This window comes from Melospiza georgiana, chromosome 2 (genome assembly GCF_028018845.1).
Source record: "Melospiza georgiana isolate bMelGeo1 chromosome 2, bMelGeo1.pri, whole genome shotgun sequence".
NCBI classification, from domain to species: domain Eukaryota; kingdom Metazoa; phylum Chordata; class Aves; order Passeriformes; family Passerellidae; genus Melospiza; species Melospiza georgiana.
In genome coordinates this window covers 74,318,654-74,344,399 of record NC_080431.1, presented here as the reverse complement: position 1 = coordinate 74,344,399, position 25,746 = coordinate 74,318,654, and the positions used below count along the sequence as shown (strand labels likewise).

Sequence of the window (25,746 nt, the reverse complement as noted above, 5' to 3'; positions counted from 1 at the left end):
GAAAAGTTTTTTTCTCTACTTATCTTCCTTTGCTTTGTTCTGAGTTTCAGCAAGGACAGACTCTGCGTTCAGCCACTAAATATATTCCACCATGCCCAAGGGTATTTAGAATCCATTTTAGGCAACATTTTGTATTTTTTTACTTCCATCATCCTTGAAGAGTTGCCATCTCTTTTTCCTCAGTCTGTAGAGCTGAGGAAAAGGAGGTGGCAACGAAACTTTTGTCTTGTAGACAAAGAAGAAAGAATGAAGAGAAGAGGAAAGAAGGTGCTTCTTTTAAAAGAACTACTTAAGCAACATAAATAAACAGAAACATGTAGGGTAAGAGAAACATTAATGTTCCTGCAATGTTCCAGACACAGAGAGAAAACCAGTGTTGACCATTTGGTATGGTAACAGAAGAAGGCAACCCCTTCATTCTTTGTTTAAGTTCTTCTGTTACGTTCTGGGTTTTGGTGCATGTCCTACGTGTTAGCAAATCTACAGGGAGGATACTCAGCAGCTATTCTGCAGTTATATCTCAATTGTGCTGAATACTGGTGGATTTCATAGATAAAAATGATAGTAATAAGGGAAAGGAAAGTTGATATAAAATTTAATATATTGTCTAGATAAGCGACCAATGCTTGACAGCTGAATATAAAGACAAATCTGAACTCCTTTGGGCCCTCCGTCAGCAAGAAATCTCTGCAGTTATATTTTATTCTACAAAATTATCCCTTGAAACCCTTTTAATAATTCCAGCAGTTATAACAAATTATGTTAAATTACAGAGTAGGCCTAAAGCATGATCCTAGAAGCCTCCAAATTCTGAATCTAGTTTAGAACATAAAAGTGTAGCTCTGGGAGAAAAAAAAAAAAAAGGGTAAAGTATAGGAATTAAAGCATGGTAAGATAAAAAAGAAGCTTGTCACTAGAAGGTAGTTCTTTCACATGTGCTAAGTAATCCTCTCAATTATTTTTTTTCATGCTAAAACCTCTTTATATGTTTTGGCTGTGTGAGAGGAACTTTTTGATCATTAAAAGCTAATTAGGGAGGTTCAGTAAAAATAAAAGTTCTGCAACCTCTTTCTCTGGAAAGTATTTCCTGGCTTTTCAGTGTCAGTTTTATAATCAACACGTCCTTGCAATTTGAGAAACTCATTATTTTTATGTTATTTAATGTTGATGATGGGTTTTGCAATTCCAGAACAGGAATCTTGTGCAGAAGTGTCCCCAATAGGTGCAATGAAACCTGGCTTTGCTAAGCTTTTCTGCTGGTGTTGGTGAGAAATCTGTTCTGTTGCTGTGTTATTTACAGAGCTGTTCTGCAGTTCTGCACCATTCTGAAATGACATTCTTTTGTTTTAAAATCTTCATTCTGGAATCACAAGTGTAAAACTCATGCTAGCTTCATCTGTGCTCTACATTTCTTTCTTAATTTCAATTAGTAATTTAAAATTAATCAACTGGGAGTCATCCAGAGGGAAATTTTTGTGATGAATGAATGTGTCTCTCTTGGTTTATTTATCCTAAAATAAGAAAGGCTAAGGGGAAAAGGGACGGGGGATTATTTAGAAATAATTTTGTATATGTTCTCAGACATTTAAACAAATTACTATGCATTTATGCATTCTGTCTTTTAGATGTAATTAATACTATGAAGTTTTACCTTTCTTTAATTCTGTTGACCCATAAAGCATTTCAGTCTGCACACTTTCAAAGGCTCAGTAAGGATCAGCACTAGCATTGTCTTCTGATTTGATGAAACAAAGGCACAGAGTGGGGAAGGGAACAGCTCAGAGCTGCACAATTTCACGGCTGAGCCAGCAGATCAGCCCAGTTCCCTAAGTCTCTTTCATGCCTTAGCAATTCTGTCCCATCACTAATAAGCAGCATTGTGCATAATAGGTCTTTTTGTTCCAAACTAAACTGTTTGCAACACGTCAGAGATGCTTTAATAGGACAGCAGGATTTCTGACATGATGGATGAGTGCTGAAGGAGCTGTATTACCAGATGTTGGTGGGAGCTCATCTGTCCTAGTAATAGGGACCACATATTGTCAGAGAGCCTGGCTCAGAACTTTGGGTAGCTTGCAAGGCAGATATTTTTGAAACACATCTGCAAAGGGGAGGGACCTTAAGCATCATTTAGTTCCAAGCCCCTGCCATGGACAGGGGCATCTTCCACATATTGGTCAGAGCTCCATCCAAGCTGGCCTTGACCTTGCAGGGATGAGGGATCTGAATCTTCTCTGGACAACAAATGTAGATCTCAAAAAAAAAAAAAAAAAAAAAATCAAAAGATTCCTTGTGTACTGACACCAGTAAGGAGGCATGTGATGCGCTGCAATATTAAATATTTTCTGCTGTGCATGAGGATTTAAATGAGGGTTATTTTAGCAGATTGATGAAATACCCAGCTCTTCAGCTTCCCTAGAGAAGTAGCTGGGTGACGTTTATCCAAATTATAACAAAATACATGGTTAGCTGAGGTAGAACCAAGCAGTTTTTCATTTGTGTGCTATTCTGCGAACTCATAAAAAACCCTCTAAGCCAAGAAGCCATAATTTAAAAACTTGCACCGTAAGATCCATTGGCCAGGCCTTAGTAAGGAGATGTGCTGATGGAGAGAGATTGCTCTTTAAGACAGCTCTCAATGAGAAAGTGTTAGGAGGAGAGGAGAATGGGTTTGAGTCATGCTGTGGACTTTAACAGATTGCTTTCCAACTGCCTACCCCAAGCAGAGCACTTGCTGGCATGGAGCATGTACTGAAGATGGATATGTACCACGCTGCCTGGCAGGCAGACAAGGAAATCATTGTATCAGCAAGCCAGAAGCGTGATTTTGGTCTCTAAAGCAGGGAGGTAAATGAAGAAATAATTTTAGTTTTTATCTAGGCTGACCTTAAAGATTAGTTCAGTAAATTTTCTCCATTTTCTATATCCTGTCTAGCTACAGGCTTTTAGATATAAATTCAAGACTCGGAAACTCTTTCATTGACATTACTGTGTCAGAGACAAATGTTTGGATTTGGAGGCTTGCTTTCAGTTCCTATCACAGAACTGGGATCAGATTGACACCTTTTTTCCTGTCAAATTTCTCTCTGATTTCTGCAGTTAATACATAATTTTTATTATGCATGAATTTATAATAAATTCCTGTCTTTTGCATATTTGAGATCAAGTTTTCATCTAAGTGCTAAGATCAGGGTGTGAGCTAATAAAGCACAGTGGCATCCAACTTAACTATTCTATTGCCTTCTTTTGAAAAATGTAAGGCATTAAAATAACATAAATCAATGCTAATAGCCGTCACTAGGATATCTTGAATATATCCTTTGAGTTAATATATAACATCACGAAGTCTTAACATAGCAGAAAAATTTAGTCTGAAGTCTTGATTCTGTATTAACTGTACTTATTCAGAGTGCATATGTGAAATGAATGCTAATATTGGAAATATATTTGGTATTGGCATGTTTTACAATGCCTTCCTTGCAGCTTGCAAGAGAAAGCTCCGCAGGCATTATTCAGCTTAGCAGGAAAAAAAAATAGTCTTATGAAATTTTAAAGTGATACATTTGGTGATGGTAGAGTAGTCTGGCAGCACATTAATCTTTACAAGGGTTATCTCTCCCTGGTGGAAAACACGTTATTAGGTGCCACTCTTTTAAATCTCCTGGAACTGTATGGACAGGAAGGATGGTGAATGTGTAAACCACCAAGTTTCTGTACAACTTCAATTCCTGAATATTTAAAGTCTGTGACTAAGCACAAACTTTAAATAAGGCTACCCTGGCTATTGTCAATTATCATCTTCAAATATGTGATTACACTTGCAGCCAGAGATTCTGGTGAAGAAATTAAATATACTCAGGGAAAAAAAAAAAAACTGGGGCCAAGACTGGCTTAGCAGTAAGCAGTCTTACTTAAAAGTAAGACTGTTAAGCAATACAGGAGGGTTATGCTGATGGTCCTATGTAAGACAAGGATTTTTTCTTCAATAGCTACTGAAAAGTCCAGCAGAATTCCCAAGAGTGCACAGCCAGAGAGCATGAAAGTATACATTGATTTTTAAAAACATATTTGCATATATTTAAAGTACAATAGGATGATCTTATGCTTCTCTTAAGTCAACTGATCATCTGTGTCTGGGGAACACCAGATGTTTTCAACTCATTGTTTAGAAAAAAAACCTTTTGGAAGTAAGAGCCAAGCAAAATATACTAAGATGTCTTTAAAAGTCACCAATAATAAATCAAATGTTCTGAGTGTTACTTCTACCTGTCATCATTTCTTGCCTAGAAGGGATGTAATTACATATTCCTGACTGTCAACTCATGAAAAAACCACAAGAGAGCATTTCTTCTCAGCAGTGTAGGATGCTTACAAATGCTATTGCAAGGTGTGACTTACCTGGTTTTTGGACTAAAAGTGAGATAGCTCAGTCCAAGCTTGACACTACTGGTCCAGTGATAGTAGAAAAAAGTAAGCTGGTTTTGCTTACAAAAGCAAAAATGTGTTGATGTTTTTGTGATGGTTTGTCCAAGATGATGTGAGCAGTGACAAAACACTTTCAGAAATCCCAGGAGCTCTGCACTGGCATGAGACAGGGCTTGAAGTGATGCTTGCAGGCGCTGATGGATTTTTAGGGATGATGCAGTCCACATCAGGTCCCAGTCTGGCAATTAGGAAGGACGTTCTGCAGGGTGCAGCATCTGGAAGGAGTTGAACTGCTTTGAAGCAAAACATGATTTGATTATCCAGGGAGAAAGAGCACCTGAAAGAATCTTGGTCTAGGAGTAAATTGTGCAATTTATCACAGCTAATGGCTTTGCAAACATTTCTGAAAATTATTTTGCAACTATAGCTTAAAATCTCCGTCTGTACTATATAAGGCTAAGATGTTTTGAATAGCTGTAAAGACACCCAGGCACAGACTAACTTGAGCCAAACAGGAGCTATTCTGGCTTCTACTTTTGAAAACAAAACACACAACAGAAAAAAAAGTAGCCGCTCTTTGATCATGGCAATTTTCCCAGTACCATCCATGAGTGTCAGTTCTGGCATAGTGCTTGAACAGCACTGTGGGAGGTACTGACCTTCCCAAATAATTATGATTTTTTACAGAAGGGAGTGATGCAGATTTCTGCCTGTGGCAAGGCCTGTATAACACACCAAAATGGCATTGCTTAGTTTGGAAGTGGTGCCAAACTGCTGGTCAAACTAACTTATTTTCCTACATTGTGCTGGATCTGTCTATGTCTATGGGATTCAGCAGCTGATCAGGCATATTACTGAAAAAAAAAACTTTATAATCAGAATATTTTAAAAAGTTAATATTTCTTTAGCAAGTATGTAATTTTTTTTTTTAAATTTCTGGCTGGTTTAGGATTTCTTCACACATCTTCTGCCATATTCTGAGCATTTCCTTTTGAGGGGAGACAAGAAAAATACTCTATGGAGTCAATAAATAAAATGTACAATCAAAACAAAGGAATGTCCCCTCATCTATTCTTTTTGGATTTTTTCTTTGTATCATGGTGAAAAAATTTTGAAGATAGACTCTGCGATTCCTGAGTCATAAACATAAAACATTCTCTCATGAACTGAAAACCTCTGAGGTAGAATGAGATACTTAAAAAGTGCTTGAAGAATGACAGATCTTTAATGAATTATGAATATGGTATTGACCTTTTTTTTCTTTAACAACTTAGTTGGTAGATGTTTTGTTGCACTTCAAAAAGTTGCCTAATTTTTACTTCACAAAATATTACTGCTTAAGTCTTACAGAGTGGAAGTACAGGCAAAAGAATTTAGGAAAAAAAAAAAAAAGCCAGATAACCTTCTTCACCTCTTGTGTGAGGTCTTTGCTTGAGTGAGTCAAAAAATAGAGGTAATGAGGTGTTGGGAGGAGAGGAATTCAGTGAAGTTCAACAAAGGCAAGTGCAGAGCTGCTCTTGGGGAGGAATAACCTCATGAAACAATACAGGTTATCTGCTGGAAAGCAGCTCTGCAGAGAAGGACCTGGGCACAACAATCTATCCGGGAGCCAGCAGTGTGCCCTAGGGGCCAAGAAGGACAGTGGTGTCCTGGGATGCATTGGGAGGAGCACTGCCAGCAGGTCACATGAGGTGATCCTGCCTCTCTGCTTATTCCTGGTGAGGCCACACCTGGAGTACTGTGTCCAGTTCTGGGCTCCCCAGGACAAGGCAAAATGCAGCTGATGACTGTGGAGATGACAAGGGGACTGGAGTATCTCTCCTGTTAGGAAAAGCTGAGGGAGTTGAGCTTGTTTAGCCTGGAGAAGAGATGATTAAGAATTGATCTCATCAATACACATAAATATCTGAAGGGCAGGTGTCAAGAGGATGGGGCTGGGCTATTTTCAGTGGTGCCCAGCAACAGACATAAACTGAAATGCAGGAAGTTCCATCTGAATACAAACAAAAACTCTTTTACTTTGACGGTGACAAAGCACTGGAAGAGGCTGCACAGAAAACTGTGCAGTTGGAGTTTGCTTCCCTGGAGATACTAAAAATCATTCTGGACGTGATCCTGTTTAGCCTGCTCTATGTGAGCCTGCTTAGCAGGTGCATTGGAACTAGAGGTCCTTCCAACCCCAACCATCCTGTGATTTATGGGAGCAGTTTTAAGGAATGACATGGTGTCCAGTTTTTATCAAGCAGAAAGACATCATAAATGAAAAGTGAACAAATACCTAAGGAGAGAAATTAAAGAGGGACTCTGACAAATTTAGATGGGTACTCAGACAAGAGAGCCTGGTCTCTGTACATCTGTAGTAAAGGGGGTTTTTATGTGAAATTTGACAGAGAATTAATACACCTCAATTTATCTGTGTAGAAAGCTCCAAATTGTGTGCTACCCATGGCCCTAAAGACAAAGGACTAAGGAAGAGGAAAACCACAGCAATTGAAGGTTGGGTGGCTGGGACAGTTGTCCCTATTACAGCAGTGCCAGGAGCTGTTAGCTCAGGCCGATCAGCAGTTTAACGTTGGGCATTAAAAATAGTAGAAAATAGTAACAATCTAATATTATCAAAGAGGTGGAGAAGAAAGCAAAGTCACTTGAGACTTTGAAGGTAGCTTGAGACTGTGCTCAAAGCCAGGCTGGACGAGGACCCGGTCTAATGGAAGGTGTCCCTTCCCATTGCAGGGAGTTGGAATGAGATGATCTGTAAGCTCCCTTCCAAACCAAGCCATTCTATGACTCCAATTTTTTTTTCACATTGTCGGTACAAAGAAAATGCTTTGGTTTTCAGCATTAAGCCTTTTTTGAGTGAATTCCAGATATAGATTTCCTAAAAATATATTAAAATTGGAAAATCCAGCTTATGCTTCCTTCTTGAAGACTACAAAGCATTACTGTTTGAAACAACAGCCTCCAGAAAAGTGTACCTCTTGAAAAATTCAAATATTTTTGAGCTTTTCTAAAATGATTCAAGTTGTGTTTCAGAGTGACACCTTGTGCTGCTAACACTTTATTCAGCAATGCTGTGCGAGAGGTCATGACATCCATCTTGTGCAGTAACTTAGAAAATAAAGTGACTCACAACTGCACATCTGACACACCCCAGGCTTTGGCCTCTCTCTTTCCACTCCTATTGCCCTAGTTATCTTGCCAGACTGTCTGTAAATGTGTCTTGGAGACAGACTGCTGTTACATGTTGGCCTAGCTATTTTACTCTCATTTTCTTCAAATCTTTTCGCCTGAGGATGGGTGTATTCACTTCTGATAGATGCCAAATACAAGCATTTAAAAAGTTGATAAAAGTTCTGGCCTAGATATCCATGAGGCTATTTATTTTATGCAAAATTTTAATCAATAAATCACTCATCTAAGTAATCATAAATCCATAAATTGCCTACACTTCTTGGATGGGCAAACCACTTACATTTCTGATTCCCAAAGCAAAATTGATATTTATTAATCAACCTGTCTGCCTCAATAATAAACTCCTATAGCTCTCAGTGTGTGGCCTCATAAAAGGTTTTGTAAAAATATGCTCCTCCCTAAGAGATTTGGACCAGCTGTTAGGCAAGCCAGCTGAGCAGCTCTCCTGAGTTCCAGTCTAATTAGAGTTGTGCACAAAACTGCATGTTTGCTCTTTAAATCTTATAGGTATAATGCTTCAGTTCACAATAAAAATGTGATCCATATTCCCTGTTTTCTCTCCAGAAATGTCCTGCCACATGTGAGAATTAAAATTTAAAAATTTAAAAAATACTACTAATGTATATCCCAACCCAGAAGTGGGTTTTATTTATTCATAAAAACATGTAAGTGGCCATAGGAAAAATGGTGAAAAATTCTGACAATTTAATATCCTTGTCTATGCCCACAGCTCTCAAAGGACAGAGTGATGTGATGGTTCTTGAACAGCTTCTCCCCTATGTGTAGGATAAATTACATCAGAGTTAAGTTCCAGAATCAGTATTTAATCATAAATGACTTTGGGCCTTTTATGGTTGTTATATTTACTTCCATTGACCTGTGGTGCACTTCTAAAGTACTTTCACATGTATTAAGAAGCCTAATTAGCTGAAAGATATTACTTTTTGAAGTTTTCTGTAATATCTTAGTCTTCATGCTTTTTAAAGAAGTTAGGTTGGATGAATCAAATGTGCGCGACTTTTGCAGTCTATAGATTGAACTTTCTTTCCAACTGTGGAATTATTTGTAGGTTATTTGGTGATGATGACAATAGCTAGATATGTTTTAAATTGCTAAACCTTTAGGTTTTGTATTCAGTTCTGTTTGGAGCATGGAAACCTAGTCAGGGCCCTTGTCTGAAGTGAATATTTAATCTTTTTAAAATTCCTGTATAGTTTCAAAAACTATGAAATACTCTTAAGCAGAATAGCTCTACCATAATGCAGAAGGGGCTCTACTATAGGCAGCTGAAAAAGTGTTTTTTGTTTGGCTAAACTCCCATTTAAATCAGTGGGAGAAGAGAATTTAACTCAGGAATTATAGGGTTTGGTGTGTTTGAAGTGAAATATCCTTCAGACTATCCTAAGTATAAATTTATCTATCCTATGTACATATCTATCTATTTTTCTAAATTATTACTGGGAAAATTGTGGGTCATAGTATCAATTAACTACAAATTTTACAGAAGCTAAATCTACTTTAGGAATATACTGATTTAAAATAATGTTATATAATATAACAGTGATTTAGAGTAATATTTTACTTACAATCCTGATTATAAAGCCTGCCCAAGAAGAATACATAAGTAAAATAGCTATTAAAAATGATATTCAATAAAATTTTAACACTGTATTGATTGCTCTAGACTAGAGCCTATCAATGCATATAAAGCAGATGGACCAGATGTTTAAATGTAGCTCAGATTATATTATATCAGCTTTAACTGCTTGCCTCACACTATGCATAGAAAATCACAGGGGGAAATTACCTTGCTTTCTGAAGGCCAGAACTCTGTAAGTAGTTTGTAAACAGTATTTTTATCCTGAGCTTCCAGAAGGTAAATACCTTCTTGTAATTTTGGGCCAGTTTCACTTAAGTGACTTTGTTTACATAGATTTCAAGCATTGCTTGAAATTGACTTTTTTTTTTTTTTCCTTTTCCAGTCTCTGAATTTGCATTTGTAATGTAGCTTGTCTTGCCACTGTGCCATGTTCAGTGCTTGTGTAACTAAAAATGCAGATCTCTCTCAGCAAAGCACATTGCACATTCCTAAATGTACAGCTGCGGAGGCTGAATCCTAGGCTGTGTGCCCTGTCCTAGAAACAGCTGAAATGGGGACTTCTAAAGGACTGCCTGGCATTCTGTATCTCTTTACATGAGCAAAGAGGTGTGAGATTTAACATGTGATATATCCATTGATATTTATCCATGATATATTGCTTGGGATGAGCTTTGAGCATGCAGAGGATGAGCATGCTCTTACACACACATGGCCTGGTGAAATCCCACAGGTAGGAATAGCTGTGTATTGCTGTGGAGATGTTGTCCTGGATTACACTGAGGTAATGCATTCATGTAGCACTCAATTTGTGTTGTCATGCTCTGTCCCAAGCTTTAACAAGGATCTACTGTTCATAATAGATGAGATAATCAAAAGGTGTATTCCTTTAGCACTCTTCAGACTGAGACCATCTGAGACTGAAAGATTGTGCTGCCTGTTTATCTCATCTTTAAATCACATCAAATTACCCAGACATTTGTTTAATGCATTTGCAATCTACCATCTTTTTGTTGTCTTCCTGCAGCATTACTGTGGGCAGAGAACCTTCTCCGTAAGTTCTTAGTACTTACACCATTACTTTTAAGGAACTAAAAAGGCATAAAGACCTACTTTGTACTTGAAAGGGTAGGCTTGAAAGTAGGAAGTAGACATGTCAGAGAGGGTACTTAAACAAAATAACAGCTTTGGCAGTCATGTGTGCTTAACTGAGTGAAATGAGTGTGGGAGGGTTAGGCAGGTTAGTGCAGGTAGGCAGGCAGCTGGGGGCAGTCCCCTCAGCACGCATTGCACGGGGCTTGGTGTGATACAGATGTGCTCTGGATCAGAGCTGGTGCCCACAATCATGCAGACTGATTGCTGTCTCTAAGGACAAGACTGGTAGGTTGGGACAGCCAGCAGTGTCTGGGAGCCTGAACCCACGAGGATAAGGCACTGCTCAGAAGTCTGTGCCCTTTTATGACTTTTTCCTTCACTGAACTTTTCAAGACTTTGAATGGCAAAGGGGAAGAAAGCGGAGAGAACAGATTGTTTCTCTTAAGGTGAGAGCTCTTCTCCAGTGCTGGAAATGGGATTTTGGCACATTGCTCATTATGCTTGTCTGGAAGCAGAAAGCATTTTAGAGCTTTTGGTTCAGTTCAATGTAGATCTGGTTCCCCTAGAGACACAGAAAAATAATTGGAGTCCTTGGAGATAGTTGTTCTGGTGCACCACTGTGTGCAGGGCAGAGATGTGTTGTGCAAGTGTGTTTATTAAATCTTTTCTGCATTTAGCTGTGGGGAGTGGTGGAGAAACAGACCTTCAATCAGCTTTGGTTTTGCGTCTGGGAGGTCTAGGCATGAAATATGGTGCTTTTTAGGATGCTTGAATAATGAGAAGCAGGGACTTCTTGCTTTTGTGGTCCTTTGTCTCCTTATGATCTTTTCCATAAGTTCACATGAGGTCATTCTAGCATCTTTGTGGTGTCTTCTGACATGTGACAAGACAACCAATGTATGCAGCTTGGAAAAATTCAATTTGCAGAAAGGTGTGGAAGAATCTTTGATCTTTGATTTGGCAGATCTTTGAGGCTGCTAGATGTATGAATCAAATAAAAGTATTTTCAGTGAGTTGTGCAGAACAGAAATTTTAAAAATATCTGTTGACTGGGATCCCAAGGGAAAGTTAAATGTAAATGTAATTTAGACAGCAGTATTGACAGCCCTGCAGAAGGCTGAAATGTTCTGATTTTTTGATAAAAATGAAAGATAAATATTTTGACAATTTCAAGGAACATTTTCTCAATTTTCTACTGGTTAGAGATCTCAAAAAGTTTCTGTTTTCTTGAAACACTCAGATTAAATTTAAAAACTTCAAAGTGTTTGGAACTATGCTATTTTTTATTCTTGTCCTACAAAACTATCATCATTTTTTTGGATTTTTTAAAATCAGCTCTAGTCCGTCTCTTGTGGAAGTATATCTCACTAGCTGTATGCTATTCTCCTCGTTTTCCAGTGCCAAAATCCTCTGCAATGAAAAATTTCCCACCACCACCATCTTTGTCCTACCAACTGGGCTTTGCACTCAAATGGAATTGAATAAGAAAATGTGATGTGACTAATTTTCTCTTGTCCTTTTTTTCACATAAAATTAATTAATTAACTGAAGCAGGTCAGACAGATAATTCTTTATTTTAGATTGTAGTGTTTGCTATATTTCTTTCTGTTTCTGAATATCTTCTAGTTTTAAGAGGAATAACGCCTTGTCCTTAACTTCATATTTCCTTATAGTTCCTTTGTCTTTTGATCAAAATGGATATAACACAATCCTTTGTGACATTGCTGAAATGGACCTTTTCATGTCTCACATTGCAATGAACCATTTGTGTAATCGGGTTTGATGTGGACTTTCACAGACCTTTCAGCAGAATTCAGTATGATTCTGTATCAACCAGTGAGGGGGTAGATGTTCTTCTTTCTACAATGCCTTCTCTGACAATAATTCACATTTGTTAAAATTTCTGTCTTTAGACTATTCCAGTGTGGTAGAGCTTTTTTTTTTTTTTTATTTTTTTTTATTTTAAGAGTGAGCAGCTGGCTTGCAAAGAGTAAATAATCTCATGCAGAAGAATTTTAGCAGAACTAAGGGAGAAAACCTGGTTCTTGGTCTGCTGTGGTTTGGACTCTCCTCTCTTGCTTTGCTTGGGCAACAGAAGTGTGGTGAGTCAGTTCCAAAAACAAGAATATGTCTTCCATGTCTCTGACTCCAGGAAGCAAAAATTGCAGAGTCCTGCATAAAGACTTGTCATCTGTCCCCCATACTTAGTAGTAGAACATCTTATATTTGTAGGAATTAACTACATCCTTTTCCTTCATGTTTCTTCTCTTTTGCATTTTAGCATGAAAACATTGCTTTTCTAAACCTGTGTCCAGAATCTAGAATGTTCAGCATTGTTTTAAAAACTTGCCTCTGAAGTCCTTTAACTTCCAAGTGATACTGGACTGTTGGACCACACAAGACCTTTTCCCAGGAGCTGTGAGGACCACAGCCTAGAAGAGCTGAGGACAGGGATAAAGACAAGAACTGAAATGAAAACTGGCAGCAGCCATTGTCTGTTGAATTTGGTGTCCACATGTGGGTTCCTCTCCAAGAAGCATTAAAAAGCCAGTCAGGAGGCCCTGGAGGGGAGGGGCTGCTCAGCTGGAACATGATCCAAGCAACAGCAGAATTGGAAATGGTTCCACCCGGGAGTGGGGAGCTGCTGCTTTGGCAGAGGCTGGAAGAGGGACTGAGAGCAACGCAGCCTGAGAGATGACAGGGAATGGTGTGCATGGGCTGCATGGACTCTGCTGCTGCTCAGGAACGTGCTGCTGAGTGGGCTCAACCCACGCAGGTACACGTGTGTCTGCCTGCAGGGAGATGCTGGCATGAGATTTCAGCTATCCTGTTATATCTCATCACTTGTGACTCCTTAGTGCTTCGTAATTCAGGGCAACCTGGCTTCTTGTGCATGAGGGTTTTCTAGAGAGCTTGGACAATGGCAAGTTACATTCACCTTGAACCTTTAAATAATGCTGGGTCAAAGCAGTCAGTGTGATTCTCTGGTTTGGTGCTTATAACTTGCAGTGTTTATGCTTAAACTGACTTTTTAATTTTGCTCTTGGGGATGATAAAGCAAAAGTGAGATTTAAGGATGCCTTTGAAAGGAAAGACAGCTTGTCATCAGCCAGGAATAAAACAATGTTTAAGGTGGGATGATATATATTCCCATGCTTGTTCCTGCAACTGTTTCTTTGGGGTTCTTTGGTGACTAGCAGTGAGATGAACAGCTCTTTATAGGCTGCCTGACTTGCTGTTTCTAATAAAGAAATCCTATGGAAATTATGTATGTCAGTGCCCCTTGTGGGTGGCTGTATGGACATTTCCAGCTCTCCTGCTTCTCACTGGATCTAGACAGGAGAGCTGTGGCTGGCATAGGACTGAGAGAGAGTGCATGTCACATCTGCCTGGCTTTGGCCATGGCAAGCCACGTGGCCACACCCTGGGTCAGAGATTCTGGGCTCCAGTCAGTGTGCAGATTCTCCAATTTCCTGTATTTTGGTTACCGAGTCACTTTGTGCCTTTATTTGTCCCCTCCCAAAACAGAAATGAGTCCACCATCACAGAGGGTTATGTATAAACAACAAGAAAACAAATGTAGTTAGATGCTGCAGGGTGGGAGGCACACACACAGAGCTGCAATATAAGTGTTTCCACACTGAATTCAGTTTTGCTGAGGATTATATTTGGCAAGTGCCTTGCAAGATGCACTGGTGACACACATAAGCACTGCTCGCAGTCTGTGGTTCCTCCTTCTTTTCTCTCCCCAAGGATAAATTTTGTAGTTTATATTATTTCCCGTAGGAGTACTTGCCATGCAAATGTATAACTGTGCTACATACACAGTGCTTTGATTTGATACAAGTCTGAGCAGCGTAATGGCACATCCGAGGATTCGATACACCATTTTGATTGTGATTTCTTAACACAGCAGGAAGAAATTTAAAAATTTCTATTAGAAAGGTGAGGCAGAAAGCAATTTGTGCTGAACCAGGGACAAATAGGGAATAAACTGGCATTTTTCAGATTTTTAGTTATTTTTTTAAGGCTGCCTAGGGTTGTTGTATTACTTCTGTGACTCACTGGAGTTTCCTACGCACCAGCAGAAACTAGAGCTGGAAATCAATTTTTAAAATCAAAATTAAGTGCTGTAATTATGTTTTTCTCCATTCTAAGACTTAACAAATAGAAGAGGAAAAAGAACTGCCTGGATTTAAAACTTAGTCTGTTACACCATTGTGCTGTAAAAGTGCTAGAATGCATTCTCAGGGATGTGCTGAGTCTCAGTGTCTAGCACGGCACTTACTTTATTTCCATTTCCCGTCCTTCCACAGTTAAAGCTCTATTTCAAGCAATTTTGTAGCAGACCTCCTCATCCTCTCTTCTATTGACCTGTTGCACCACAGGTAGCAAGTTGAGTGCCATCTACCCCATCAAATAATAGAAGAGCAGAATAATAGCAGTGATAATTGCATGGCAGAGTGCAGGCACAAAATATTTGGCGCCTCACACTTGAAGGAGGTCCAGAGGAAAAAAAAAGCTTGCATTTTATTTTTTTACTGCTCTGAAGTCTTGTGACATTGTGTATGAAATTCCTAATGGCCTCTGCTAGAAGATAGCTCTGCTGTGCATCAGGAGAGGTGACAGAGGACATGTCTGCATGCAGTATCTTCTGTTTTAAGAGGAAATTAGACCTGGGGCAAACTTGTAATGTCACATCTGGGTTTCTGAAAGCATAATTTCTAAAGAGAAATGATTTGGCACAAGAAATATTAAGGGAGTAGAAAAATTTAAATTGGAAGAGAAGAGTATGAACCTCTGTCATCCCTAATATGCAGCACTTCATTTTCCCTTTTTTTTTTCCCCATTTTATCCCATCTCTTCCATCATCTTGTGCTTCTTTTTTTTTCTCCCTGTTCCCTTCTGTGCAACATTTCTTTGTCAGGATAAGTGACTGTTCTAGAATCATTGCACTATATTCTTGCCATTGACTTAGATGTTCCAAGGAAGCATTTAGCTTTTAAGAAACTCAGATTTCATCTTTAACACTCAGGACCAAGAGGTAGAGTTTTAAAAATTTTATTGTAGAAAAACAATGTTATGAAACATCGTAACTGGTAGGAAATAACATAACTAGAAATTTACATACTCTGCAGTGGTAGGACTGCACCTTGAATCCTGTGTTTAGTTCTGGGCCCCTCACTGCAAGAAGGACATTGAGGGGCTGGAGCATGTCCAGAGAAGGGAAATGGAGCTGGGGAAGGGTCTGGAGCACAAAACTGGTGAGGAGTGGCTGAGGGAGCTGGGGCTGTTTATCTTGGAGAAAAGGAGGATCAGGGGATATTCCTCTCTATAAATACCTGAAAGGAGGCTGCAGTGAGGTGAAGGTTGGTCTCTTCTCTCAGATAATAAGCAATAGGATAAGAGAAAATTACCTCAAGTTTCATCAAGGGAGATTTAGTCAAATACTAGGAAAAAAATTCCTCATGGAAAGACTTGCCAAGCATCAGAACAAGCTGTCTAGGGAAGTGGGTTGAGTCACTGTTCCTGAGGCATTTACAACATGTGTAGATGTGGTGCTTATGGATATGGTTGGACTCAATAATCTTTCCAACCTCAGTGATTCTGTGATTCTATTCTGTGATAATCCTTCAATCTGTCATAGGCTGTGTTCGGCCTTGACCAAAAAAGAAGTCTTAATGTCTTCTGGTGGTGCTGACTCTTACTTTTGTGAGAGTGCCATGGGTTTTCTCTAAAGATATTCTTTGTTGCATTAAGAGGAAGAACATTAGTCCATTTCCCATTGTTTAGAGGGAAGAATGAAAAATCAGGTCCTTACAAAACCTTGGGTCTTCCATCTACTTAAAGAATAGTGAGGTCTGAGTGCCTACAATTTATATCTTCTGGACTGAATAGCAGACATTTAGATTCCTGTCTTTTCTCCTATTCTGGTCATTAAAGAGTATGTCTTGGCATCATGTAGCTGTGTAAGATAATTAGTTGTGCTGGGGATGGGAAATGGTTGCTTGTACAGTGAGCCAAATCAATATCTGTTGTTGCCTTGTGCTAATAAAAACAAAACTAGCTACCTTAGATTCTCAGCTGCAGCTCTGCTCCTGTACCCACAGCTGTGGAATGTTAACAAATAAACCTTTAAGTGATTGTTTCATATCTTAAGTATTTCATTTTTAACTTGTTCCATCTCCTGCCCATTTCACTGGAAACAGTTCTACAAACCCTGAATGCTAATCTTTCCATCCGTCTTCCCATTCTTACCAGGAAGGCATTATTTATGACTGAACTGTATTTGTATTTTAAATGGCCCTGTCATCACATTTTATGACTACTGTGTGTATATACTCAGATAGAGGTTGGAGAGAACCAGAATCCACAGCTAACATCCATCTTCACCACAGGTGTGTGAGGGGGAGGTTGGCACCCCACGTGTGTGCTGTGAGAAGTTATCCCTTAACAAGGGAAAATTAATGCTCTGTCTAAAGCAAAGCCAGGCTTCTTCCCAAGTGCTACTTAAGTAAAGCAGCACTGTTAAAATTGAAAAAGGAGGCAAACTGTCAGAAGTACTGGTGATACTCAGGGCATACAAACAGTTGGCAAGGTGTTTGAAACAACCATCTGTTTCGGTACCCAGCATCAAGTGCCGTTGCTTGCGATGTTGGGGAGCCATGTCATAAAAGTAATATGATTCAACAGCCTGCCTGCTCTGTGCTTACACCCATGTGCCCACTTGTGGTAAGACCATTTCTTCTCATAGAGGCAGAAGAATGACATTTAATGTATGGTTTGGATGTGTTTTGGTTTACCAAAAACCACCAGCTCATTTGCAGCAAGAAGCTCCTTGTAAAATCTGCTCTTAACTGATTATCTTCTGTCTGTGATAATATTGCTGCTCAATGGCATGCATCTCTCTGTCCTTGTAATGTAGCACTTCAGTGAGCAAGCTAAAGTATGTATTACTCCTGTGAGGAGACAGCAGCTGGGAGTTCCAATTCTTCTAAAGCAGCTCAGCTTGTAGCACTTCTGTAAAATGCAGCCTTCGTTATGGTTACAGTAAAATATTCATAATCATAAACTCCCTTGGTACCAGTACAGCCCTAATAAACCTGCTATTGGCAATGTATGGCAGACTGCTGCCTGATGGAGCTGTAAGGAAATGGCTTGCAGTCTGGCCATTGCTGTATTTGAGGGTTTGGATAGATCTGCAAATGCATGCTAACAGTTAAACTGTATTTCTGATTAGAATCAGGATTAGCTATTTGGCAAGATTTATTCTTCCCGATCTAACATTTTCAGTGGGTGGAGAAAATTACCTCCCTATTGCTTTGTCATTATTTCTTAAATGAACAATGTATTCTATTTTTTTTCCTTTAAGTGGGATGAATTGGGGCTTTTTATTAATCCCTAATTTTCCTGAATAAATAGTTCAGTAAAGCTGCTAATGTTGATGATAAAAGTCATAAAAAGAAAGTTTTATTGTTTAATGAGTATTTCCTTCGATTTTCTCAGCTTTGGAATATACATAAGACTATATAAGTAGTTGTTTGGGAGAATGTACCCTTTTTTGGTGTAGTGCAATGATTTCAAATTATGCTCATTCTGTTCATAAAAGCATGGGAGCAGAGTGGGAGAAGTGTTCTACTGTTTATCCATATACTATGTAAGTTTTTTTTTTCCTGTTCCTTTAACATTTATAGTGTTGGTTAAGCTGTGTAATGATGTTGCTTCTCCTTTTCTGCACTTTTTTTTTTTCCCTACCATTGTTTCCTTGCAATGGTATTGCAGCTAGAAACAAGGTCTGTGACTTCTTCCTAAATATTTCAGGCCATGTTTGTTCCTTCTCTTGTCTACCCTTCTCTCTGGTTTTGGACATCATCATCCCCCAAATAGGGAGAATGGTGAGGGTCTGCTATATGGCATAATGAAGGTTTCCTCACCTTGGAGAGTCCATCTTACTATCAGCCTAGATATCTGAGAGCTAAAGTGGTGTTATGGAAAGACAGCTCCTCTATAGTAACCATATCGTAAATGAGACATGAATTTACTCCAACTTGTGGTCTTAAAACTTTCTGGCTGCCAGGATCAATTAAATATTTGAATTGGAAGTAGTTAGGAACTATTCCCTTCCCAGAAATACCACCAGTTACCAAATATTTTGTCAGAAGGTTTTAGATGTCAAGTAAGAATCAATCATACACCTCGGAGTTACCTTGAAAAAACCCTCACTATCTAAGAATTTCAATTTAGTTAACCAACTTACCATTTTAAAAAGTGTTGAGGAATTCTTTGAACTCCCTGTAATCTTAACAGAACTGAGGAGTATGTGCCTTCAGGCTCAAAGCTTGAGCAGTGCCATCCAGGTACAGTACCTTGGATGTTCTATCTAAGTTACAAGTGGGAGTGGAATATTTTCCCTTTTGATTTCATGTGCTCTGGAGAAAATAGTTTCAGCCATTCTCTGAAAATCCTGGGGCAGAAAAGGTGTTTCCTTGGCCCCAAGAGCCCTATACTAAATTGCTCTGCCTTTATTTCCTTTTCCATTAATCGATTAATTTTGGGTTGCTCTTTACTGTGGAATAGCACAGTAGAAATTATTCCTGCATGTATGCATTCCAGTGCTGCAGGCAGGAAAGCAGTAGTTCTCCTGATGTTGGTATCTCCACACTTGTAAGTGGGAGGGCACTAGGCAGGACTTGTCTTCTAAGTGCTATCAAATACAGCACATAACTGTAAACCTTGTAATTTACAGCCTTGGTACTGCATCTGACTGGGAGGAACATCTGGTTTGTCATATGTCTAGAGAGAGCAGAGTGTGCTTCTGCTTATTGTTGAGCCATTATAACTGAGGAGAGATGCAGGGGTTAAAGCTGAAGTATGTGACAAAAGGAAAATAGTGCATTGCTGTTTTGCTGCAAAAATAGGTGTTCAAAGGCACTTTCCAACTCCTGATGCAGAATAGCGTGCAATTAAAGGAAGAGGAAAAAGCATGCTTAGGTAGGGCAGAAGTTTGGAATTTGGAAAAAAATCTATCAGGTTTCTGTTTTGTGAAGGCATTATCAAAGAAAAACAGAAGCCCTTGACTGAGTCTTAAATCCTTCAGCAGAGCATGTGTGACATCAGCAAGTGAACTGAGCAGCTCTGATGCCTGTCTGCTGTGAACTGAAACTAGGTAGCAAAAATATCTCCGAATAGACCCCAGATCACAAGAACAAAGTAAAATCAATTTTCCTTTCATATCTTAATTTCCCTGAAACACATGAAACACCTGTTCTTTCACCTTAACAGTTAATACACATTTCTATTTTTGGCACTTTTGTACCTCTTTGCTTTCCTGCAGTGCTGTGTATCTCATTTTCGAGCTGCTGCTGCTGCCTCTGTTGCATGCTGGCAAATCGAAGAGAACCAAGGAGTTAAATTTCAGAACAGGAGAAGAGGAGGTGAGCTGTCTGCTACAGTAGTTTACTGCAGCTTCCTTTCATACTGACACATATGTAGTTTGTGGTGACAGTGCTAAAGAACTGCAGACAGGCACTTAGCAGACTGGATGTGAGCTGGATACAAAGATGCCTCACCCTGGACTTCCTGCTGGCAGTATGTAAATACACCTGCAGACTGGCCACACTGGGTGGTTTGTTTTTTTTTTTTTCAGAAGGCAGCATGAGAGGACTTGAAAAAGCAACAGCATAGTTAAGACCTCAATCAGCATTAGATCTGTATCCCAGTTGTGGGGGAAGTTGTTTTGGTTTTTTTTTTTTTTTTCTGTGTCTGTGCTGCATATTCAGACTGAAATCTTCATCACTACAATGTTTGCTTCTATCTGGTATGCCAAGAAGCTGGGACGCAGGTTTGTGCATAACGCCAGGAAAGCAAAAGCAGAGAAGGTACGTTCCTAGTGGGAATATAAAGCCTTATGTCTCATGCAAGCTGCCTGCTGGCATCCTGTTGTGTGTCTGCTTAGCTTTTTAAAATACCATGAAAAACGACCTATTGCTATTCCTGATTTCATGCGAGAATCCTTCAATATTTTGCATATTATTAAATACCAGGGAGAAGAACCTTTCAGAAGTCTTTATGTCCTCTTTTGATTGTTTTTCTCCCCAAGATAAACAGCTGTACTTCTGGTATGTCTGTGTTAAGGGAGCACTCCAGTGAACTTGTTGCTGTGCTGCATTATTTTTCCTCGTACCATATTAGGCTCTTAAACAGCCGCTGATTGTTTGCTGCTTGTATATTTTTTTCCTAGTATGGTACTAATGAGGATGGAATAACATGTTAAGCATTTATAATGTTTGAGAATTTTGTTTCATGGTACTTGTTGAAACTGTGCTGCAGCGTGGATGCCTTTTATTTAAAAAAGGTATAGGTATGTAAAAATGGTCAGTACTGTATTTCAGTATTTGTCTCTCATAAAATTGAACTGTATTTAACTGGCTATTTTCTGGAAGCCCTTGTAGGTAAGAGTCTTCTGCCCTCCTTCTCCCTGGGAAAACTTAAACAGTTTTAGAATTTGCAGTAATGATAATTAGGGGATATCAAGGCAATTGTATTTTGTTTATTTTGTTTTAAGCATAGAAAGCATTTAGTTAGTGGACCTGAAATACAATTTTTTCTACATTACCAGACAAACCATTTTCAAAATGGGACCAATTCTTCTTTCATAAACTCAGATTTAGATTGGGGTGAAAAAACTTCAATGTAATGTTATAAAGTTACTCATTAGTCTAATAATGATGGCTTCTTCTTTTCCTTGTTGTCTTTGACATAGTCAAATACTTTCTAAACGGGCTGCTTTATTATGTCTTTAATATGTCTTATGCTATGTAACACAGCCACCAATCCACTAAGCAACTATCATTGCCTGAATTCCTTTGTAACTGGGAAAGTCTTTCACTTAGAGAAAATTATTAGCAAAAGTATATTATATTTGTGATAGAGGGGAGGATGGGGACAGGTTTGCTTTTTCTGCAAAATATTCCCAATTGTTAAAAAGGTGCTGTGTGGATATTTTGAAATTTAAATATGCAAGTCATTGGGAAGTTACTTAAATGGTAGTGATTTATATATTTCACATCATATACATGAGGGGGAAATAGAAATGCAGAGAGCTATACATGGGACTGTCAAACTTTCTCTGTCATCAATCACATTTCTATAAAGAGAGCATCATATGAACTCTCCTGCTGTTTGCATATTGCTATGGGAGGAAAAAAAAGTTGCAGCCTGGATCTTCCTTAGTCCTGAGGGGCTCCCTCCAGAGGAATATTTGCTCTCAGGCTTCCTCCAAGATGACAGAGGCAGGATGAGTGGACACATTCCACTCCTCACACAGTGGGGCTCACTCAGCAGCTTTAAAAACAGATTTGGTGTGCACTGCTTAAACAATATATGGTCATAGATTATTTCAATAACCTTGAAAAATTTCATAAAGCAATGCCAGAGTACTCACTGAGAAAATATTTTCTTCTCTGCAGTCTTGCAGCACCGACTAAAAGAATGCTTTTAAAAATTGTCTCTTTTCCTCTTTATTTTAAGTACCTTAAATATTTCTGCATAGATTTATTATATTGCTACTTGTTCATCCCTGTAGGACTTTCAAAATAACTGACAACTTAGGTCTATGCTATTTAAGCTTTCAAGCTATGCTTAACAGTTTTTAGGGAAAGGTCTTTTCATATTACTTTGGCATGCTATTAGCATATTTGCATGGGAATTCTTTTTTTGCAAGAAGACAGTAAATATGCAATAAACACCTTGCAAAATGTTTACTTATTGCCTTACACAAAAAATAAAATTTCTTTCTTGGATGTTTATTCTGCAGTCAGGGCTCATTTATAATTTTTTTTTCCCCCTGCAAATTAAACTCTAGCAAATGCAGAAAATCCCATTCCTAGCAGGATGCTATTTCAATAAGTGCCATTAATGATTGGAAGCTGATCAACACTGACATCTTCAGTGCAATATCTCGGTTCCAGGAGAACACAGAATATATATCTATCACAAAGTAAACTCAAAATGCCATTTAAGTTCATGTCTTGTTTTGGTTTTGACCTTTTTTTTATAATGGTTGAATAATCAAATTATTAAGCAGTTTCACCTTTTTTTTTTCTCCCCTAGAAGAATAATTAGCTGTTTTCCTCCATGTGCATGATCTGAATGATACATTGTTTTCTTAATGTGCTTTTGGAGGTAGTAACATACAGCAGTATTTTCTAATACCACATGTGTGCAAAAAAATTTACTTGCAGTAAAGATCTGGATAGTAGAAATCAGAAGACTGGGGGTCCAAAACAGATTTTTCTGTTATGTTTTGCTTCTTTGCATGAGTACAAATCAAGAATTTTTAAGGGCTATTTCTAAGAAACAGAAATTTTGCATGAGCCTATTTGTTTTCACAGGATGAGGAAGAAAATGAGGGATGGGTACAACACCCCAAATATGGGATTGTGCACACACATATACACAATCTGGCAGTATAGCTCCATAAAATGTCAAAACTTTGGGCCTGAATTGTGCAGAGAGAGGACATGAACTTTGATCTGCCTTGGATCCCACCAGGATCTCCTCCCAGGTGCCTGTTTAAGGGGGCAGAGTTTCCAAGGTGTGAAGAGCGCAGTTCTGGGAGTGCACAGAAGGGCAAGGGGAAGGAAGGTGTCCCTGCCCAGGTCAGGAAGGTTGGAACTAGGTGGTCTTTAAGGTGCCCTAAAACCCAAGCCATTCCTTGGTTCTGTGGTGACTAGGGCAGTCCTTGGTGGGGAGAGATAAGGTGGCATTGATGTGACAGCTTGGTGCTCCTGTGTGAGGGTGTTGGGTTGTGGCCATGTGGGGAAGCTTGGCCCACAGTGGCTCCAGAGCTCTGCATCTTGTCCAGAGCTGGAGCTCCTGTCCCCGTCCCTCCCATGTCACCATACCTTTCCACTCGTGTCCCCACACCTGAATATGGCAACCCCTGCTCCAGGGGTGCTGGCATGCACGTTGTTTCTGAGTGGGATCTGCATGTTGTTGGTACTTTGCAACCTGCAGCATTGCAGCCAAGGACTGGGGCTTGGAAGAGCTGGAGAACTGATCTTGACCCTTGGAGGAAAGGGGAAAGGATATCAGCAAGCAGCAGAGTTGGGAGACCAAAGGAAAGAGGTGGGTTTACTTTAGAACTCTGTGGTAGTTCCTGGGCTTGCTTTCCTATCTCCCTCACCAGTACCTGCTGTTGAGTGCAGCACCACTGCTCCTGCCCTGCCTTTTCAGTTCTTGCTTCCCCTCTGGCCCAGCATTTCCTTGGAGTCTGTGCTTAGATGAGTGGAAAGGCTCTATCTCATTAACACCCACACACAACTTAAGAGCTCCAGTGTTCAAGGCCAGGCTGGATGGGGCTCTGAGCATCCTGGGCTAGTGGAAGGTGTCCCTGCCCATGGCAGGGGGTTGGAATGAGATCACCTTTAAGGTCCTCTCCAACTCAAGCCACTCTAGGCTTCTATGACTTCCTGGTAAATATTAGGCTTCTATAAACCAAACATGAACTCTCACTGTTCAAATTTCATCTGGAGAGTGAAGAAGACATCTAGGAATAACAGGATAAATGGCAGCTGTAGGTGTCTTAAATGGTTATTCCGAGTTGACTGGTGTGCGCCAGTATTTCTATTTGAGTCATACTTTTATGATATATTTTACAAACCTATTTTAATTCTGAACTGAACCAAAATATTTTGAAAAATCTTAAAATTTGGAAATTTGGAAAGCCGAACTCTTTGTATTCCTATTTTTTTTTTTTTTTTTTGTGCCAGTCCTGGCTAAAACTTCTTGTAGCTAAAGTGGGATGCCTATTATTTGCTCTTATGTTCTCATTTTGCCATTTTTTGCCAAATATTAAGCATATTTCTTTACTTTTTTTTATTATTAGACTAAATCATAAACTCTTTCCAGTATAGACAGCACTTTTTATCTACAAATTCTATCTCGATCTGGTTTTCTTGGCTTGTTCGCTGGTGTTACTCTTCCCTTCAAGTAGTGAGACATTTAGTGTACAGGGCTGCCACTAATGTTGCCTGAAAACATTTGAAGTTCTTTCAAGTCATCTCTGGTCTTACCTTTTTTATTGCTTTGAGTTTGTCACATGAAAGGATTATTGTTATGAGAGTAAACAGGATCACTTCAACCTTGGAACTAAAATAACTTTTGGCAAAGATTGATGTCTTGAATTTTTCCCATTAAACCACAATCAAGGAGAAATCAAGAGATGTTAACTGCATGTGGTTATGCTATAGAGATAAGTATTCTAAATGGTTGGAAGAGGTACAGAAAAGTAACTGAACAATTAATCATGTTGATCTAAGAGAATGAACTAAAGTTCTGATAATGCTTCACTGTATTGGTAGAATTTGGGTTTCAAGGGTCAGTATCAAAAGTGGGAAAAGACTTGCCAAAGTTACCACATAATTTAATTTTAAAAGTGGAAGTTCAGGACTGGTTTTCATGCTTGTTCAGAAGTGGAACATATTGTAACCATGATACCTAAATTTTGAACACTGTAGAATTAGTTATGTGGGTGACGTTTTAAATCTAAAGATAACAGTCAATTTAAAATGAGGTTTCTCCTTGTAGATTATTTTAGGGAGCAAAGCAACAGGGCCCATGTGAAATGTTTAAATCAGTTGATCTTCACTATTCTGTACTGTTAAATTCTTCTAGTTTCTAGAAATCAAATTACTCCTAAAGTGTTTTCTAAGAACTATGCCTTGTATTTGAAAATGTTTAAGTTTTACACCATAAAAGTATTCAAAACACCATTCAAAAGTATTCTGGCAATAACAACAATCAAGTCTTCATATCAAGATGACACTTGAATTTAGATAGCTCTCATATCTGTATTTTAGCACAGCTAATTGCAGGGTGGGCAGTTCTAGGATATGTGTTCTTGTTTCGTTTTTGCTTTGTTGACAAGTAGCTAGCCATAATTTAATTTGAAAGAGATAAGAAATTAACTTGAAGCAGTAATTATTCACAACAAAGAATAGAAACTGTGTTATTAAGAAATCATAAAACATATTTGGAGATAAACATATTTTTTCTGACATTATTTATATATATATATATATAATTCCAAAGAGGAGAAGCTCTCTTTTTCCTTCACTGCATTCCTTAGATTTCTTAAGGAGTCCTCTCTTTCAAACCAGAGCTTACCAAATCATTTACAGTCCACTGGGGTTGTGATGAAGTGATAAAACTTGCAGCTCTCATTATTGCCTTGGCTAAAGGTGAAATGACTGCATCTCTAGGGGACATCTCATGTAGCTGCCACATGCTGTAAGGGCAATGGAGAGTTTTATTTGTGTTTGGGCAGCCAAGGGCCCTCGTGTTCCAAGTTCAATGGGATGACAAAAGTGTGTCACTTATTTGCAGAATTACCTGTTCGAACAGATGCCGGAGTTATCTCAGCCCCCTGGAGGAAT

The 25,746-nt window shown here is 38.9% G+C and overlaps 1 protein-coding gene across 14 annotated transcripts in view; it reads left to right on the top strand.

The window, feature by feature from the left end:
• Window positions 1-25,746, top strand: part of DLG2 (discs large MAGUK scaffold protein 2) — a 983,427-nt gene that overhangs the window by 483,716 nt on the left and 473,965 nt on the right. The window contains exon 1 of one of the 14 annotated variants that reach the window (XM_058044836.1): window positions 19,801-20,187. The exons of 12 other annotated variants lie outside the window; for them this stretch is intronic. In XM_058044836.1, coding sequence (XP_057900819.1) covers window positions 20,110-20,187 — 78 coding nt within the window. In that variant the 5' untranslated portion in view covers window positions 19,801-20,109. Of the gene's footprint in view, window positions 1-19,800; window positions 20,188-25,746 lie in introns of those variants that run through there. One more of the 14 variants, XM_058044844.1, reaches the window with a different exon arrangement.